Raw genomic sequence first — 19,441 nt, 5'->3', positions numbered from 1 at the left:
CTATTGTGGACAATATCAATACTTGCTTTTGGCTTTGGGTTTTCTTACCTCTGTCTAGCTTTCTCATTTGTTTGCTTCTAATTCAATGTCTTTCATTTGTCTTCTCGTGTTTATCCATCCCTTGGAGCATAGTCTCTTTACTATCATTTGCTTGGATGACTTGTATGCTTACATCCAAGTAACTACTTTTCCTTTTTTATTTCGACACTTCATGGAAGTGCATGTTTTCTTGCTCAATCTCGTGTGCGGATCCCTCATAAAATCTAAGCCCAGTGCTTTCTATGCTGCTCCTGCTTGTCCACCCACCTGCTCTTCCTTTGCTTACTCTACTCCTCGCTCTAGTGTTGACTGCTCCCTCACTATCAACTATTCAGTTTCAACACCCCACCATATCCCCCGCCGGCTATCGCCATTATCCTTTGGAGGTCCAGCAACTCGAGTTTGCTACCAGCATGGATGTGATTTTGGTGTCGCAGCTGCAACTTCAGGCTTGCCCCTTGCTAACCTTGACACTGCTTTTGCAACCCTCGGCCTCAGAGGTGGCAATATCAGGGCCTGAAACACAGGGGCAGCTCTTCCTAATGGACGCTGGTTGGCGATCCACTTGCCTGGTTTCTGTCAATGTTTTATTATACAAATAGTGAATAATATTAATCACTATTAGTGTAATAAAAAATGGAGTACATTAGCTGGAATATGACCCTATCTGGAAGCTAAGGTAAGTAAAAAATGCTGTTAAATGTATGATGTATGTATGCTTGTGGGTGAAAGTGTGTTTATGTGCGCAAGAGTATGTGTAAGCATGTGTGTGGGAGTCAAAGAAAAGGCCAAATGGCGAGCGATGTCACTTCCGCTACCCCAGGCAATTTGGTGAATTGACATCCATGGCTACCGGGCCACTCCTTTTATTCCTCAATGTACTTTTGACCATAATTGTTTAATTTACGTTGATTTACAGATCCAATATTGGTGTCCATCATGTTGGAAAGTAAGGTAAAAGTTAGAAAAAGAAAACAGGGTTTGTTTTTGTAGCTGTTGGCAACAAGCAGTTTGTTTCTCATTTTGCTGATATGGAACAGCATCGCAAAAAACATTGGTAAAGCAAAAATGTAAGGTAACTCAAAGTCACATCAAAGCCAATAGGCTTTGACAATGCTTGTTTTTTGCTAAAGTGACAATTTTGCACTGACATGCATGAAAATGTACCTCCCTTAACTTTATATTCAAGCAAAGCTGATTGCCATTGCCAATACTAGTTTTCTTTGGCACTGTTTAGCTGTCTTTCTCTTCATCCTTCTTTCCCCCTTTTGTGATTTTCTCTCTCTTGCTCTGGGTCAAAGTCTGTGAAGGAAAAATAAGTGCTAGTTCCCAGAAATTAGTGCTAGATGGGCCTTGCATGCAACCCACAACTCTAATTAAGCACTGCCCTGAATGAGAATGAGAGCGTTTGTAACTTTGTTCATGCCACTTCCTTCCTTCCACCTCTGGTAGAGATTTCTCGTCTTGGTTTCTCCATTTCCTGTGTTCACTACTTCCAGTGTCACTTCTTCCAGTGTCACTACTTTCAGTGTCCAATGTCTTTGACCTGGCGGTGGCGCAGTGGTCTTGAGGCTGCAATGTGCTTGGCAAGTATATTACGAGTTTTCTGCCGCCACATTTGTCATGATGGTGTGACTGCCATGAAAAGTGTGGCAGTGAGAAAAAAAAGAAGGCCCTACAGGGCATGGTGTGCATGCATGGGGGGGCACATTTTGTTCCCCCCTGTGTGCATGCACCCCATTACCTACACAGTGTGGACTGCAGCAGTCCATCCCATGCAGGTACTGATTTCGACATTCCCCTTGCTGTGGAAATGCCAAAGAACTGCCCGCCAGACAGCAGAAAACTTCTAATCTGGCAGGCAGTTCAAACCCGGGTTTGGCGGTGCAGGAGTGGGACAGCCCCACTCCAGCATCACCAAACTCATAATAAGGCCCTCAGTGTCTCAGTATTGATGTATGTGTTCCTGTCCACCCCTGTTGGTGTCTCCCAATCCTATTGTGTGCGTCTGTCATCAAAGTCTGAGCATTCCTATGCCAGTATCACTTTCTGTGTCTTCCTGGCACATTTTTCATTTCTCACTGTCTCAGTGCAATGACAGCCCCCAAAGGGCATGCCTTTCTGTCCTCATCTCTGTCTCCCTCCATCTGTCATTCCTAGCATCTGTGTCTCCTAACCACAGTATCCATAGTTCCCTCTTGCAGTGCCTGCATTTCCTTGTGTCAGACTCCTTGTCTACCTACATAACAGTGGATTCAGTGATCAGCAGTGGTGTGTATGCCAATGAGTTTAGGTCCTAGCGCCGGGGTGGGTGTTAGTGCAGGTGCATGAGTACGTGCCAATGTGGGTACCGTTGTAGGTTCACCTCCATGTGCCAATACAGGCGCCCAGACAAGCACAAATGCATGTGTGAACGCAGTTGATAGTGCAAATGTTGGTGGAGCTCCCAATGGTAGTGTAGTCAGTCCTGCTCAACTTGCAGGATTCACAGCAAGCTGCAAAGCTAGAGTATTCTTTTGAGTCGCAGTAGAGTACAAAATCCCACATTGATCTTCAGACACACCAGAATTGAAATGAGCCTCGGGATTGAGGTAGGTCTCAGCACCCCATATTCCACTGATTCGAAACCCCACCTAATGAATCAAATCGGTGTTCATCATAATAAAAGAATCTAGCACAGTAACATTAAGCTACTGGTATTGGAAGCTAATGCGTTTTAGGCGCAATCGAATTTACTTTCCACTCACCTCTTAAATTATTATAAAACCACCATCATGTTATCAGAATTTAGTACAACAACAAACAGCACTTACCTAGCTGGCACCATCTGATTGGATCCCTTGGCTCTGGCTTTATATGTCCTGCTCAGTCAAAATAAAGGGTCTTCAGCTTTTCCCTGAGGTTATTCCCCAGCATCAGGCTCTGTTGAGGAGGACAGAGTTCCACACAGAGGGAGATTGTATTGAAAAAGCTCTGCTGCCTCAGGTGGAGAGGTAGAATGTAGGGTTGACGAGTAGAGTTGTATCTTTCACTTTTAAATTAAAGTGTGGCCGATAAGGCTACAGCCTGGAGCTGAGGCAGTGAGAGGCCTTATCAATAAGGCATTTGAAAGTTAGACACGCTACCAGACGTGGCCTTGAACAGATGTTACCTTTGACTAAGTCTTTTGACAGCTCTAACACCTGCATGCTATTTGAAGTTGAACTTGCAGGGCTCCAGGGAGGCCTGAACATAGGGCAATACAGCTGTCTAACTTAATAGAGACACCCTCTAATGCAGCTCGATTTTTTAAGGCCAATTTAGAAGCCTTACTTTAAAGACTGCGTATTTTATGTACATATCGATTCTGCATATCACCCCACTCTTTTGTTTGCATCCCTTCTCCTCATCTCTATATATTATATATTTATTTGTCTGCAAAGTTATTGTTCCTCTGTTTTTATTTGCAGTGGCGGCTAGTGACATTTGAAAGTGGTGAGCGTAAAATTATTGTCATACTGCACTGTAGCAAGTGAGCGTAGCGAGCATGCCTGAACAACCTAAGTGGGGTTCCAGGGGGGGTACTCCCCCTGAGTACATTTTGAAAAAAGAGTGGACAAATGGTGCATTTTCAAGCAAATTTGAGAAAGCAGGAAGGTTAATACAGCAATTGTGAACGTGTAGTTATTACATTAATAAAGAGATGTCATATAACATAGGTAGCTTATTCAGTATAGGTAGCTGCTTACTCAGTATAACCACCATAACAGACTTCGAGATATAATGCATTTCTGAGTACCTCACAGATGTTTTTATTTAACAAACAACTAAACATCTAAACATCATGTGCATTTTGTCATCTGCATCAGGTACATGTTCTTTGCAGCAGGCATATTAACCTTCTGCGCTACCTTTCCATGAGTCAAAACTTCCACTAGACAAAACTCTGATCTTTCTCTAGGAAAAACATTAACTATCGGCGTTATCATAACATTTTTATTGTTTCTGTGAATAAAATCAATCTAGCCATTTTGCGAACACTCTGACTTGCTTTATTTAGTTTTTTCTTTATTTTTCATAGTTTGAACCTTTTATTCCCAAAGCGCACTGTGAAAACAAAAATGTTGACCTCCCCCTTACTACTACAAGGAGACTGAGGCTTGTTGCTATATAACAGCGTTTTAGAAACAGCTCTCTTTCATAAATGACCTCTTTAAACTAATCACAACTAAAATAAAATCAACCTCATACTTCCCACTGACACCACCCTGTTAAAAAATGTTCATACCGGGTTAACTATATCTTCCGATTGGAATACTTCTGAAGTGCCACATATAACCCCAGCTAATGACCTCCTTGTGAAGCTTAGAGTCCAAATTAAATTAAATAAAAACAAATACACTTACCAGGATGAGGCATCTCCTCCGCCGGTCCCGCGTCGCATCACGTCTCCGAGTTCTCTCATGGCACGTGGCAAATCATGAGACTGGATCTGACTGGGGGTGGCTACTCAGCTGTATCCTGCCATTTGACAGGGCATGGGGCGACTGTACGTCACCGCCCGAGCAGGATCCTATCTTCAGACTCCTACACGACACTAGGCAAGCACAGCATACCTAATGTAATGTCAATGGAGTGGGGTGCTGAAATTAAAAGTGCTCTTCTCGCAGATGCGCAGTCGGAGTCCAGTTCTGGACTACTGCTGCTCTCGCCTGCATGCGTGCGCGTTTATTGTTGAATGACACTGTCTTGCGCACTTGAGGCTTTGAAGCAGCTGCCAGCACAGGCCGGAAATGTAAACAGACGAATTGCGTCTGCCGTCTGCTTATATTTCCTGCTGCCCGTGGACAGTTTTTCTTGTTGATTCTGCCTAGTGGGCCGCTGCCCCGACGCCCCTGTGGACCAGCCGCCCCTGTTAATTTGACTAGCTGTGTATGCACAGTGCTTTGCTGCCCTTTTTCATTGGGCCTAGTTCAGGCTTTATAAAACTTCAAATAAATGTGCCATGAGAGACATCAAAAGGTCATGAAATGTGTTATTCAAGAGAGATTAACTGCCGTGAGAACTGAATTGATTGAGACATCTACTGCCAAGTGGTCTTCACATTTGTAACCTTTAGCGACTAGAACTGAATACAAATGTGTCACGTTGACAGTTTAAGCAGAATTTGAATGACACCGAGTAATATTTTCATTCGCCACAGTCAGTGCCTTATGTAATAACCAATTGCTTCCTTCCCCTCCCCATTCTAAAACTGTACAGTGCATTCAAAACAGGGAGCAAAACACGATGCCTACTTGATCCTCTGTCCTGATGTCCTTGGACAGTCCACCCAAATAAAACACCTTCCCTTTCTCACTCTTATGTCAGTTGACCATGCCAGATGAGGTGCTTGCAGGAGAATCTCAGTGCAGCGACACTTTGAGGGGTCTCAAGGCCTAACAGTCAATGGGCAGAGACTGACCTCAGGCTCCATATGTTCCCAGGGAGAAGGGGGGGGGGGGGCTGTCACAGGGTCAGCAAGAGAGTTTCATGGGCAAGAAGTCAACGTATTTGGAAGACGAGAATTACCATACATGTGGGGTGGCAGGGCAAACGACCTGCACAACGTGGTTGTTACACTACGATACATTTACATCGCGGTCATTACAACGCAAGTCATTAAAACAACTTGCGCTGGATGGCGCTCTACACTAAGGAATAGTATGATTTACTATTCCAACACCTTCCCTACTGTTACACACACTGAAGTTGGAATAGTAAATCATACTATTCCTAAGTCCAGTGCCTCTAGCACAAGACATTGTAATGACTTGCGTTGTAATAACTGCGATGTAACGTACTGCGATTTAAATGATCGCGTTGTAACGTCACTTATTCGGTGGCAGTGGTGTATGTGTTGGGCGTTAAAGGTGTCCTAGTTGGGAGTAACAAGAGTCAAAGGGTTGACAAAATACAGTCTTTGGTGTGAAGTAATCATTGTGGTTGTGTGATTATGAGTGAATGTCATGTATTGTTTTAGATAAAAAATGACCATGATAAGAATTGACCATGATACCCTGGTGCTGTGTAATTTTCATAGAAATGGCATAATGTGCTGAGGGCATTACCTTGATATGGTGTGTAAAAATGAACGTTAGACGGTACCATGTGTTGAGGTGTGTCTAAATTATCATGGTCTCAAAGGTGGCTATGGTGGTATTTGTGGGGTTTATGATGTGAGAGGTGTGGTGGAGGGTTAAACATTCAGTTTTAGAGAAAGGGCTGCTGTGTGGCAGATAAGGAAGCAATTTCATTCCTTGTAGTGGAATAGTGTATCGGAACTTGTGCCCTTTGGTGGAGGAGTACCGTATTGTGCACAGGACACTTCCATGATCGTGTTGAGGTGTGCTTGTGGTGTTGTTGCTGGAAGGTGTGGGCAGAAAAAATATTGTATGTCATGTGTAGGTTGAGGATGTTATGGGGTGACAGCTGAGGGTGTGTAGGTAGTTATAATTGTGGTGGGTAATTGCTATTCTAGGTTTGAAACATTGGGTGCCATGAAGTTTGCATGGTAGCGATGCAAGATATATGGCAGGCGGTGTTTGTGGGTGCTTCTTTTTGGTATAGAGTTGCTAGAGAAGGTTGGTGTAAAGACTACAGTTAGTTATGATGTTAATGCTTTATATGTATCCAGGTATTTTGATTGTTGAAGCTTGAAATAGTTATGTGTGTCAGGAAGGGCGGTGTTTGCAGTTTGTGATGGTGGAATACCTGGTACGAGGTTTGTAGTGGGTGGGGTGTCCTAGTGTCAGATGAGTTACCGGAGAAAGATGATTGAGTGTGGAGTGGTAAAGTAATTGTGCATTGTTCCATGGTCTCGTAGTAAATGTTAATGCTCTGTGATGGGATGTATGAGTGATAACATGATGGTATCAGTTAGATAAGAGGGAATTTCAAGACTATGTAGTTTGAGGATTGCTTGGGTTGTGGTGTGTTCTAGTGTAGAGAGAGCAGGTTGAAGATGTTTATGAGTCTAGTCTATGATGGGAAAATTGTTCTCTGATGAAGGGTAGGTGCCGAAGGTAGATTTGGGGAGTGGCTTGTGGAGTGTATGGCAAAGAGGTATGGGATGGCATGGTTTCTTTTAGTGGTTAGGAAAGTGGAGGCTTGTTGTGTGGGGTTTGTGAAATGGAGATTCATGTTTGTGTTTATTTCCTTGGGGTTTGGTGGTTGAGAATTTATCTAAATCTATATTTTGTGGATGGTGGTTTATGGAGGGTGGTGGTGAAGGGAGGAGTGATTTTCTGTCCGAACGAGAGGCAGCGACTTCAACTTCCAGAATGTTGATGGGCGTAATGTGTGGAGATGAATCTGTTGCTTGGTGCAGAAACCTTTAGACATTTGTGGATTTCATGGAAGCACATGGATGCTACATTGGGCTATGCTACTTTATATCATCATAATTGATTTGTGTAGAGCACACCTCTCGTATTAAGGCTTCATGGTGCAGTCCATCCAAGACTAGGTCCACACTACCTACGCTGCTTTGTCCAACTCAATTTGGATTCACACTCTTCTGATATGGTTGCAACACCCTCACCAGTGACATACACAAAGCTCAAAGGATTTTGTCATTGCTCATCCTAGTCAGCACCCTGCCAGCACCACTTGTTTTGCTTTAGGGCCTTCAGCAATGTAACAAAAAGTACTCCGAAGAACACATTCCTTTCAGTGAGCTGGGTAGACCTTGCACACATGAGCCGTTCAATGCCTCCTCCATCATTTCTCCTTAGGGCCAACAACAACTTTATGTCCATACTGATAATGCTAAATGCACATCTCCACCTGCTGCTTCAGGTCCTTTATCTACTGCCCCCAGTTATCTCCTGATTTATATAGACACTCTCCAAAACCCAATTTACCTCCTTGTATGCCCTACCAGCTGTGCCCAGAGCATTCTTTATTATACATTCTACTCTGTCATAGCCCAGTGTCCTCCATGTTGATATTGCTTTCCTTTGTGCTTTTGTAGATAATACTTCCAAATATAGAACTTCTTTTTGCAGCAGCTTGTTCTTCAGATTGTCAGGCCAATCTGTTGATCATTGACCCTGGACATATATATGCTTTAAAGGCAGTTCCAACTGCCCACCAAGTTGTGCATGTAATTATATACTCACTGTGATGTGTATGTACTGATATAATCTGTGTACTGTGCTTGTTATGCATTAGATTATTAACTCCTCTTGTGAATTCAGTGAAGTTCTCCCGTTATGTATGCCATTATATACTCGCCTTGTTGTGCATGTATGTAACTATACTCTGCTATTGTTGAGCATGCAATTATATGGTCTTCTTCTTATGTAATCATACCCTTACCTTTCTATGTGTGCTGTTATATACTCGTCTTGTGTATGTAATTACATCTGTCCATTGTGCATGTTATTATATATTTCCTTTGTTGTGCATGTAAGTGTGCACCTCCCTTGTTACGCATGTCATTATATACTTCTGCTATTGTATGTATAGTTTTATTTTCCCCTTATTCTCTATATAAATGAACTGTCTGCTCATCCTGTTCTTATTTATATTACATAAGAACAAGATGAGCATACAAGTAATTTATATGCAGACTATATTATATTTTATTGTTATATTATATTATATCATATATTCCTCATGTTCTATATGTCATTTTGTACTTCCTTTACTCCGCATGGACATTTTTACTCCCCTTCCTGTACTTGTAATTATGAACTTGTTTTTTAGTGTGTGTAATATAATACTTCCATTGTTGTGCATTATGTGATTTCACTTATGTGCATATACTTTCCCTTTTGTGCATATTGAGGTCCCACTGGCCTGCAAAAATATTGAAGTAAAGACACCTAGGCTGTCCTGATTTCGGTCTAAACCTCTAAACAATGGTAAACCTATAAACAAAGGTAGCTCGTATTGGTGTAAACATATAAACACTGATGAACACACAGATTTCCTTAAACTTCTACGAACAAAATAACCATGCTAGAAAATAAAGTGCCGTAAAAAAAATGCGGTGCTAAATATATTAGTTTTTATTTCTTTTGGAAGTAGGCCATAAAATGTAGCTTACATGCACGTTTTCACATTTGGCCTTATCATTGTTGAGAATATGGGAGAAATACCTGTCCTGTAAAACATATAGGGGTCTATTTGCAAAGCTAAATCTAAATCTAAATGTGTAGATGCACTATATGTAAACATGTAAATGTACTCTTACACTTTGGATTACTTTACTAGTTTTGACTGTTTACCATTAACCAGTGTAAAGTTACTGAAATGTGTACACTTGCATGCCCCCGTCCCCTGAAATGCGGTGTGGCGTCAGTAAAAAATCAAATAGGACCATAAAACTACTACTGATAGTGACTTTATGACCATATTTTATGTTACATTCACTTGGTGGATATGTCCATTATCGGGGCAGAGATCTCCGTATGGTAAGGTTTAGGGACATGTTTTAATGTTTTACATTTAAAAACAAAATAACGGTGTCTATTTCAGCAGACAGCCAACAGTCCATTTTCACAGGCTATCGCAGAAGCAGAATCTGCTTATTTTGCATATTTGAGAAACACTGGTGTGGACTGAAAGACTGCCTCAATGAATGCTTCTAAGGTCTCTATGTGGATTGTAGAGTGATTGTCAAGTGGATTGTTGTGCCTCCGACTGGATTGTGTGCTCCTATGCAACTGTAACTGTACAGCCTCCAGTCCAAAAGTTTAAACTGGCCTTTGTAAGATGGGCAGTATACTGTGTTTAGCCTTAGAAAGCTGCAACACACTCCCACAGAAAATAATGGAGACAAGGACTTCAAATAGAATTTCATAGCAAATAATGTTACAATATGTTCACTTATTATATATTTATATATATATGTTTAATTTAATGTTTAGAAGATAATATATACATGAAAGAGTAATGTTTTATGACAAAATATTTTAATAGCCTTTTTTAATGTATCAAATTTTTTTTTTAAATAATAACAATTTAAAGTAATTCTATACAAATGTTTTTTAACGTTTATTAATTAATTCAAACATTTTACTTTAGGGATGACATTTTTTACAATAAATAAAATAAATTAATGTTTAAGTTAATACTGTAAAGTTGCTACTTTTTGGAGGTAGGCAATGTTCACACTACCGGGGAGGAGATCTCTGTGTGGTAAAGTATAGGGAAAAGATTAAAAGTTTGTTAAAATAAAAAGAAAAATAGTAGAAATATATTTTGGTTAACTATTAATGTACTTTAAGTTTATATATTTATTGTAAATGTAGAACAAAATAAAAAAAAATGCCTCAACAAATTAACTTACTTTTGGATTAAATATTTACATTATATTAATTTAAAGTAAGTTTTGTTTAAAAAATTCAACTTTAAGTAAAATGTATATATTTGTTTATTTGGTAGAAAACAATGTCATACGTTACGTATTTGAATTCATGTTTTTAAAAAATGTATTATTCTTAAATTAAACAAATGTTTTAAAAATATTGTATCAAAATAATACTTAGTTTCCATGTATAGTTTTTTTACATTAAATTATATATATATATATATATATATTATATATTATATATATATATATATATATATATATATATATATATATATATATATATATATATATATATATATATATATATATATATATATATCAACACAGTTCAGATAGCACCAATAACGAGGGAGGCCACAGGAAAAGAAATTTGGAGTTCAAAATGTAATGGTCGATTTCTTGCCAGCAAACACCGCACCAGTACACAGGCATCCAGATTTAAACATGCCAGACGCGTTTCAGGAATACATTTCCTTTCTTCAGTGGCAGATCCGTGAGTAATAAAATCGCGCTGTAGCCGTGCATTTCATAAGTTCAAACATCCCGCCCTCCAGGGCGTGGCTGCACCTCAGCCTCTTGGATGTTGTAGTCTTGTTTGAGAGTATTGCCTCAGTGGGTGCGCTAATTATTACAGTCTCATCACAAATATAAAACCAAGTGGTTTGGTGCACTGGGCTGGTGCTGTGCTTACCCCGCTTTACAGATGCCAACTTCAACTCCGTGCCGTTTTCAGCCCTGATGCTGCCACTATGCACATTTCCTTCCGATAGTTCCAGCACCGACTGGGCCAGGAACAGACCCGCTTCAGCAGTGAGCCCCTCTCCACGGCCGTGCAAAGCCGTGTAACATCAACACAGTTCAGGTAGCACCAATAACGAGGGAGGCCACAGGAAAATTAATTTGGAGTTCAAAATTTAATGGTCGACTTCTTGCCAGCAAACACCGCACCAGTACACAGGCATCCAGATTTAAACATGCCAGACGCGTTTCAGGAATACATTTCCTTTCTTCAGTGGCAGATCCGTGAGTAATAAAATCGCGCTGTAGCCATGCATTTCATAAGTTCAAACATCCCGCCCTCCAGGGCGTGGCTGCACCTCAGCCTCTTGGATGTTGTAGTCTTGTTTGAGAGTATTGCCTCAGTGGGTGCGCTAATTATTACAGTCTCATCACAAATATAAAACCAAGTGGTTTGGTGCACTGGGCTGGTGCTGTGCTTACCCCGCTTTACAGATGCCAACTTCAACTCTGTGCCGTTTTCAGCCCTGATGCTGCCACCGTGCACATTTCCTTCCGATAGTTCCAGCACCGACTGGGCCAGGAACAGACCCGCTTCAGCAGTGAGCCCCTCTCCACGGCCGTGCAAAGCCGTGTAACATCAACACAGTTCAGGTAGCACCAATAACGACGGAGGCCACAGGAAAATTAATTTGGAGTTCAAAATTTAATGGTCGACTTCTTGCCAGCAAACACCACACCAGTACCCAGGCATCCAGATTTAAACATGCCAGACGCGTTTCAGGAATACATTGGATGTTGTAGTCTTGTTTGGCAAGAAGTCGACCATTACATTTTGAACTCCAAATTAATTTTCACTGCTGAAGCGGGTCTGTTCCTGGCCCAGTCGGTGCTGGAACTATCGGAAGGAAATGTGCACGGTGGCAGCATCAGGGCTGAAAACGGCACGGAGTTGAAGTTGCATCTGTAAAGCGGGGTAAGCACAGCACCAGCCCAGTGCACCAAACCACTTGGTTTTATATTTGTGATGAGACGGTAATAATTAGCGCACCCACTGAGGCAATACTCTCAAACAAGACTACAACATCCAAGAGGCTGAGGTGCAGCCACGCCCTGGAGGGAGGGATGTTTGAACTTATGAAATGCATGGCTACAGCGCGATTTTATTACTCACTGATCTGTCACTGAAGAAAGGAAATGTATTCCTGAAACGCGTCTGGCATGTTTAAATCTGGATGCCTGTGTACTGGTGCGGTATTTGCTGGCAAGAAGTCGACCATTACATTTTGAACTTCAAATTAATTTTCCTGTGGCCTCCCTCGTTATTGGTGCTACCTGAACTGTGTTGATGTTACACGGCTTTGCACGGCCGTGGAGAGGGGCTCACTGCTGAAGCGGGTCTGTTCCTGGCCCAGTCGGTGCTGGAACTATCAGAAGGAAATGTGCACGGTGGCAGCATCAGGGCTGAAAACGGCACGGAGTTGAAGTTGGCATCTGTAAAGCGGGGTAAGCACAGCACCAGCCCAGTGCACCAAACCACTTGGTTTTATATTTGTGATGAGACTGTAATAATTAGCGCACCCACTGAGGCAATACTCTCAAACAAGACTACAACATCCAAGAGGCTGAGGTGCAGCCACGCCCTGGAGGGCGGGATGTTTGAACTTATGAAATGCACGGCTACAGCGCGATTTTATTACTCACGGATCTGCCACTGAAGAAAGGAAATGTATTCCTGAAACGCTTCTGGCATGTTTAAATCTGGATGCCTGTGTACTGGTGCGGTGTTTGCTGGCAAGAAGTCGACCATTACATTTTGAACTCCAAATTAATTTTCCTGTGGCCTCCCTCGTTATTGGTGCTACCTGAACTGTGTTGATGTTACACGGCTTTGCACGGCCGTGGAGAGGGGCTCACTGCTGAAGCGGGTCTGTTCCTGGCCCAGTCGGTGCTGGAACTATCGGAAGGAAATGTGCACGGTGGCAGCATCAGGGCTGAAAATGGCACGGAGTTGAAGTTGGCATCTGTAAAGCGGGGTAAGCACAGCACCAGCCCAGTGCACCAAACCACTTGGTTTTATATTTGTGATGAGACTGTAATAATTAGCGCACCCACTGAGGCAATACTCTCAAACAAGACTACAACATCCAAGAGGCTGAGGTGCAGCCACGCCTGGAGGGCGGGATGTTTGAACTTATGAAATGCACGGCTACAGCGCGATTTTATTACTCACGGATCTGCCACTGAAGAAAGTAAATGTATTCCTGAAACGCGTCTGGCATGTTTAAATCTGGATGCCTGTGTACTGGTGCGGTGTTTGCTGGCAAGAAGTCGACCATTAAATTTTGAACTCCAAATTAATTTTCCTGTGGCCTCCCTCGTTATTGGTGCTACCTGAACTGTGTTGATGTTACACGGCTTTGCACGGCCATGGAGAGGGGCTCACTGCTGGAGCGGGTCTGTTCCTGGCCCAGTCGGTGCTGGAACTATTGGAAGGAAATGTGCACGGTGGCAGCATCAGGGCTGAAAACGGCACGGAGTTGAAGTTGGCATCTGTAAAGCGGGGTAAGCACAGCACCAGCCCAGTGCACCAAACCACTTGGTTTTATATTTGTGATGAGACTGTAATAATTAGCGCACCCACTGAGGCAATACTCTCAAACAAGACTGCAACATCCAAGAGGCTGAGGTGCAGCCACGCCCTGGAGGGCGGGATGTTTGAACTTATGAAATGCATGGCTACGGCGCGATTTTATTACTCACGGATCTGCCACTGAAGAAAGGAAATGTATTCCTGAAACGCGTCTGGCATGTTTAAATCTGGATGCCTGTGTACTGGTGCGGTGTTTGCTGGCAAGATGTCGACCATTACATTTTGAACTCCAAATTAATTTTCCTGTGGCCTCCCTCGTTATTGGTGCTACCTGAACTGTGTTGATGTTACACGGCTTTGCACGGCCGTGGAGAGGGGCTCACTGCTGAAGCGGGTCTGTTCCTGGCCCAGTCGGTGCTGGAACTATCGGAAGGAAACGTGCACGGTGGCAGCATCAGGGCTGAAAACGGCACGGAGTTGAAGTTGGCATCTGTAAAGCGGGGTAAGCACAGCACCAGCCCAGTGCACCAAACCACTTGGTTTTATATTTGTGATGAGACTGTAATAATTAGCGCACCCACTGAGGCAATACTCTCAAACAAGACTACAACATCCAAGAGGCTGAGGTGCAGCCACGCCTGGAGGGCGGGATGTTTGAACTTATGAAATGCACGGCTACAGCGCGATTTTATTACTCACGGATCTGCCACTGAAGAAAGTAAATGTATTCCTGAAACGCGTCTGGCATGTTTAAATCTGGATGCCTGTGTACTGGTGCGGTGTTTGCTGGCAAGATGTCGACCATTACATTTTGAACTCCAAATTAATTTTCCTGTGGCATCCCTCGTTATTGGTGCTACCTGAACTGTGTTGATATATATATATATATATATATAGGGTTTTTAAAAAATCAAAATAATTACATTTATCTTAACATTATTTCCTACAGGGTCGTATTTTAAGTCCCTACTTGCATTATTTTCTATGGCGGGGTGTTGCAGAACCAGTGGCTGACCAAGTGTGGTGCAGGACGTACTCCGGATCTGAACTGGAGTACATTTCCTACTGTATTGGGTCGTTGTTTGGCTGTAGTCACTTTGTAAGTGCAGTTTGTGAAGAGCAATGGATTTACTGTTGTGTACGTATGTGTCTGTCTTTACCTAAATGCCCCCTTAGACATTCCTAAATTCATCCTTACTCCTCCTAAAGCCCCTCCCATTTAGTAGTAAGTAATCCCCCCATTTCCACTCATTTCCCCTGGTCCCTCCCCCACATATACTAATAAGTAGTAAACTTACATGTGTCAAGATCTCTTAAAAAGCACCACTGGAATCTACAAAACACAACTAAGAAAAAAGTGAAACATATTCCCCTAAAAAATGCTGAAAGCTGGATTTATTTCTAATCTGATCTAAAAATGACTTAGTACTGGATTTACATGATCAGTTCACACCTAAGTCTGTCATAGCACACTGCTACTCAAGAATACGGCCCTAAATTATCAAAATCTGTACTGTTGATGCTTGACCTTCTGACATTTGACTCCTTTGAAAATATGATTAGTTGATAGATTTTTATTCTCATGTACCTCTGTTTACAGAAGACGATGAAGTTACTGAAGAACCAGAGAATGATTCTGAGGAAGAACAATCTTTGAGTTATAAAGAAATAAAGTGCAAGAAATGGCAGAGGAGGCTTAACAAGGAATGTATTGCCAAAACCTGCAAACAGTGCCCTAGGTGTGGTGTCAACATCGAGGTGAGGTCATTTCTTAGATTTTCACGCAATGTTTACAGTCTTGAATGGAAGAATAAGAGAGTGAATAAATGGTATAATTCATACATATTTCAGTCGGCTGCTTCCTCGGACTCCCTGTGGCGCACTATTGCCCAAATGCCCTCATAATGCAATTTAAGATCCTTACCCGAGCTAAAAAACATGCATGTTTAATTGGGGTGGTTGTGGGTAAAGGCGTTGCAGAGTAGAAAACTGGAGTCATTTAAGATTCCCGGGTGGATCCTCACAGTGCTAACCTTTGTGAATACGAAATTAGACTTTGCAAAGCTTGTACACTGCTGGTATCAGCATCAAATCGCGTATTCGATAGGACAATATGTTGACCAAAGACTATTCACATATTTGCAAGAATCACCTTAAATGAGAAAGCTAGGTACACTTTCCGCTCCTCATCTGCCAAATTCTAAAAATCTGTCTTAAGCAAGCTACTTTACGAGGATCTTACCTGGCAGCCATATATACATGACCCTTCTCACTTAGTGCAGTTGTACTCCCTGGAAGTGGCAGGGATGCCAAAGGTAAACATGGACGCTTGCAAAGAACTGTTCCACTGTCACTTTGGACGTCCCGCTTGCTTTTACTCTGCATTGCCTGCTCTCTGCTAGTGACAGTGGCAGCAGTTTGGGGCAAAGCGGTAATTATTCCCTGTGACTTTTTACTGAGAGGGAGTGCATTGTAAACCAACTGAGCTGTATGGCACACTATGAAGTAACAACTTAAGCAGCGTGGAAACCGTAGCAAGCGGTGTGGAAAGAAGAAGCATATATATTTTTTTAGGTTTCGCTGGAGGGCGGAGCTCTTAGCTCCGCCTCCAGAGAAATCTCTTGATTCCAGTAAGGAAAATGGAATATGCCCCCCTGTCCCATTGGCTAGCTCCATAAATGGAGGCTAGCCATTGGAACAGAGATCTGTCCGTTAAGGCCGGACCAGATTCGGGGGCGTTCCCGAGATTTTTTCCCAGGGCGGAGTTACGTTTTTTCCCGTTCCCTCCCCTTTCACTGAAAGTCTGTCCATTCCCGCCCCCTCCGTGTGCCTTTCCGCCCCCCCCTCGCTACCGCTATTGGAAACTATTAATTAAATGTGGTGTTTGGCAAACAATCAAAATAAGACTAAGTTTCAAATGTGATTTTTTTTAAACAATATATATTTGTGAAAATCCTTGACAGTGCAAGATGGCCGCTCCTGTAACTCCGATCGAAAAGAAAGCACGCTTGGTAAATGCCTAGGCAACCAGACAACAGGTCTGCGTAATAAAGTGGCCATTATGAAACAGAAGTAGGGTCTGCATAAGTGGTAATTTAAATAAAACATACACAAAGAATCAATAATTAATCAATAACAAAACACGCTCCTAATACTTACTCGTTCCTTAAATAATTGCCGTTTTCTAACAGTATTGCTTTCTTGATATTGATAAGTAATACAGTTATAGTCATATGTTATTTCCTTGTCAAGTGATGCTGAAACAAATTGACTCCAGCAAACGTTAGTCATAAATACCTCATAGTTTACATGTTATATGCGGTGATTTAGTCACTCTTGAAACCTCATTGGGACACTGCTTTTGCCAATGTGATCCGTTTCAAGATGTCCGCTATGCTGCTGTGCGTCCCGAGGGGGCGGTGCGCTCCAAGAGTCCTCTCTCCACCTTCCTATGTTTGGCCACGTCCCCGGGCCACGTCGCTCGTCGCTCGCCATTTTCAGACCTACCCCAGCTGCAGTACGGAACCGGGCCCTTTCATTGCCAGGTGTGCAGTCAGTCAGCGTTATTTCACCAGGGCCCTGGTCGCAGCAACCCCCTCATCATGAACGTCTTCAGACTTACTGGAGATCTGTCTCACCTGGCGGCTATTATCATCCTTCTGCTCAAGATATGGAAGACCCGGTCTTGCGCAGGTAAGAGGGGCCAGCAGGTGCAGACAGTATTACTTCGCAGATCCATGGGACCTTCCCAGCCTGCAGTGTCTGACAGTTCCAGGGAACTCCCCTGCTGCAGGATATTCCCTTCCAGGAACCTCATTTCTCTACACTCCCTGCAGCATCCAGGAAATCTCCAACACTTAACAGTTTTGTGCACCACCATACTGCACTGCCTGCTGTGAAAAGTAATACAATGTCTTCTTTTTCGTAGGGCATTTGGATGCCCCAGTCTGTTTTTTTCTGCTAGATTAAGGACACCGCAACTTGCTTTACCTGCCAGATACTTGAGCCACCCAGTGTCCGTTGTGTGCAAGATGTCTTGCCAACTTGGATTAAGAAGTAAGACACTAATTTTCAGACTGCTTGACTGTATGTCAAATACCCTCTGGTGCTTCCCACCAGTTTCTTAGATTAGATCCGTCACTGCACAGCATCTTTTTATTTCAGCGTAACCACCCGAGACGTGGGTGTGTTAAAATTCGGAGATCCCCTTTCCTGTAGGCTTTCAGGAATGTGTCTCATGACCTAGTACTTCCCATCACCATGACTGCCTTTTTTATTAGGTTTCGACCTGGCGAGGGGCACGCAGTGCCACTCCCAGATCGAAAACTATTGTCTACAGTAGGGATGTCGGCACCGCCTCTGCCTCTCATTGGCTAGCTCCATAAATGGAGGCTAGCCATTGGGAGACAGAGGCTGTCAATCGCGCTTTCTCCAGAAAACGCGATTCGGGGACGTTTCTGGTGCTTTTTTTAAGCCCCGCCCCTTTGTCCCGGGCCGCGCTGCGATTGGCTGCCGGCCCGGGACACCCCCGTGACGTCATTCCCGGGCCGCGCTGTGATTGGCTGCCGGCCCGGGACACCCCCGTGACGTCAGCCAATCACAGCGCGGCCCGGGACCTGACTTGTTTCATTTCGCGGCTGCATGGCTTTACTTTTTCGGCCGCGCGGCCAATGCTTGTTATGATTCATGCCTTCTCTACGGCCCTTGAATTCACTTGACTCCGCGAGGCTCTGAATGGGTTAATATGGCCCAGCCTTAGCTAATCAGCTGAGCTAATCGGAAATACCCAGAGGCTCATTGAATCGCTGCACAAGCTCTCCGGCAGCCGGTTTTGACAGAACACACTGCCTCAGCCCCTCATACTCAGCGCGTCCACCAGAGAAGCCGGAAGGTAGCTCCGCTCTTCGCATTCAGGATGATTTATGCGCTGCTGTACATGTGAGAGTTCTGCAGCATTGTTCCTCCCTTGTAATGTAGAGCGCCCACTCCCAGACACATTTGCCCACTTAACCTATCTCCACAAGGCACCATTGATTTGCTGAATAACCTTGCGTGCCTAAGGGATTTGCTGACGCCGGAGTGAGCCTCTCTCCCTCGTGCAGCCCATACTATTTGGAACAAACACACGCCCCCATACGCCATAAGTGCCTCTCCATTTATTTGACTTTTTATCTATTCCCAACTGCCTTATTGGTCCTTAACTAATGTTCCTGTTTTCTCAGTTAGCGCTATTCACTGACGGCTGCAAGACACAGCAGGAGCTAATTATCGCCCCTTTTCCTAGTAACAGATCTGACGCCCACTCGGGCATCAAGTGTATCAATGTCCATGAGTGGGGTGCTCTGTGCTGGATTATAAATAGAGTTTGTCTCTGGGGCCGTGTGCGCCAAGCATTGGTGCGCACAGAGAAGCGCTTGTTTTCATCACGGCATTTGTTTTTGTCGGCTTTTGTTTGCCGCCCCTTTTTTCCTAACTTTCTTTTAATATTTATTTTTAGTTAATACTAATGGTAATGTGTGTTTAATGCTGACTCTTTACTAATGTGTTTATGTTGCTAATCTTATGTTTATTTCTGTGTTTTTAGGTCCAATATGGCCCGTGGCGTCTCCGTGCAGCTGGGTGCACTGCTGTGCACAAACTGGTCCCGACATGCTGCTGTTTTTATGTTAGAGGTAAGGCATTTTGTTTATTTTGCTATTCTTATGTTTATTTATTTGTTTTTCAGGTCC

The 19,441-nt window shown here is 43.2% G+C and overlaps 1 protein-coding gene across 2 annotated transcripts in view; it reads left to right on the top strand.

The window, feature by feature from the left end:
• LOC144769074 (E3 ubiquitin-protein ligase RNF14-like) overlaps window positions 1-19,441 on the top strand; it is a 189,934-nt gene that overhangs the window by 84,288 nt on the left and 86,205 nt on the right. For both annotated transcript variants that reach the window (XM_078653074.1, XM_078653075.1), the window contains exon 6: window positions 15,313-15,470. In XM_078653074.1, coding sequence (XP_078509200.1) covers window positions 15,313-15,470 — 158 coding nt within the window. The remainder of the gene's footprint in view (window positions 1-15,312; window positions 15,471-19,441) is intronic.

Source organism: Lissotriton helveticus, chromosome 7, assembly GCF_964261635.1.
Source record: "Lissotriton helveticus chromosome 7, aLisHel1.1, whole genome shotgun sequence".
Taxonomy (NCBI): domain Eukaryota; kingdom Metazoa; phylum Chordata; class Amphibia; order Caudata; family Salamandridae; genus Lissotriton; species Lissotriton helveticus.
Note: the sequence above shows the minus strand (reverse complement) of the source record. Positions and strands in the feature narration are given on the sequence as shown.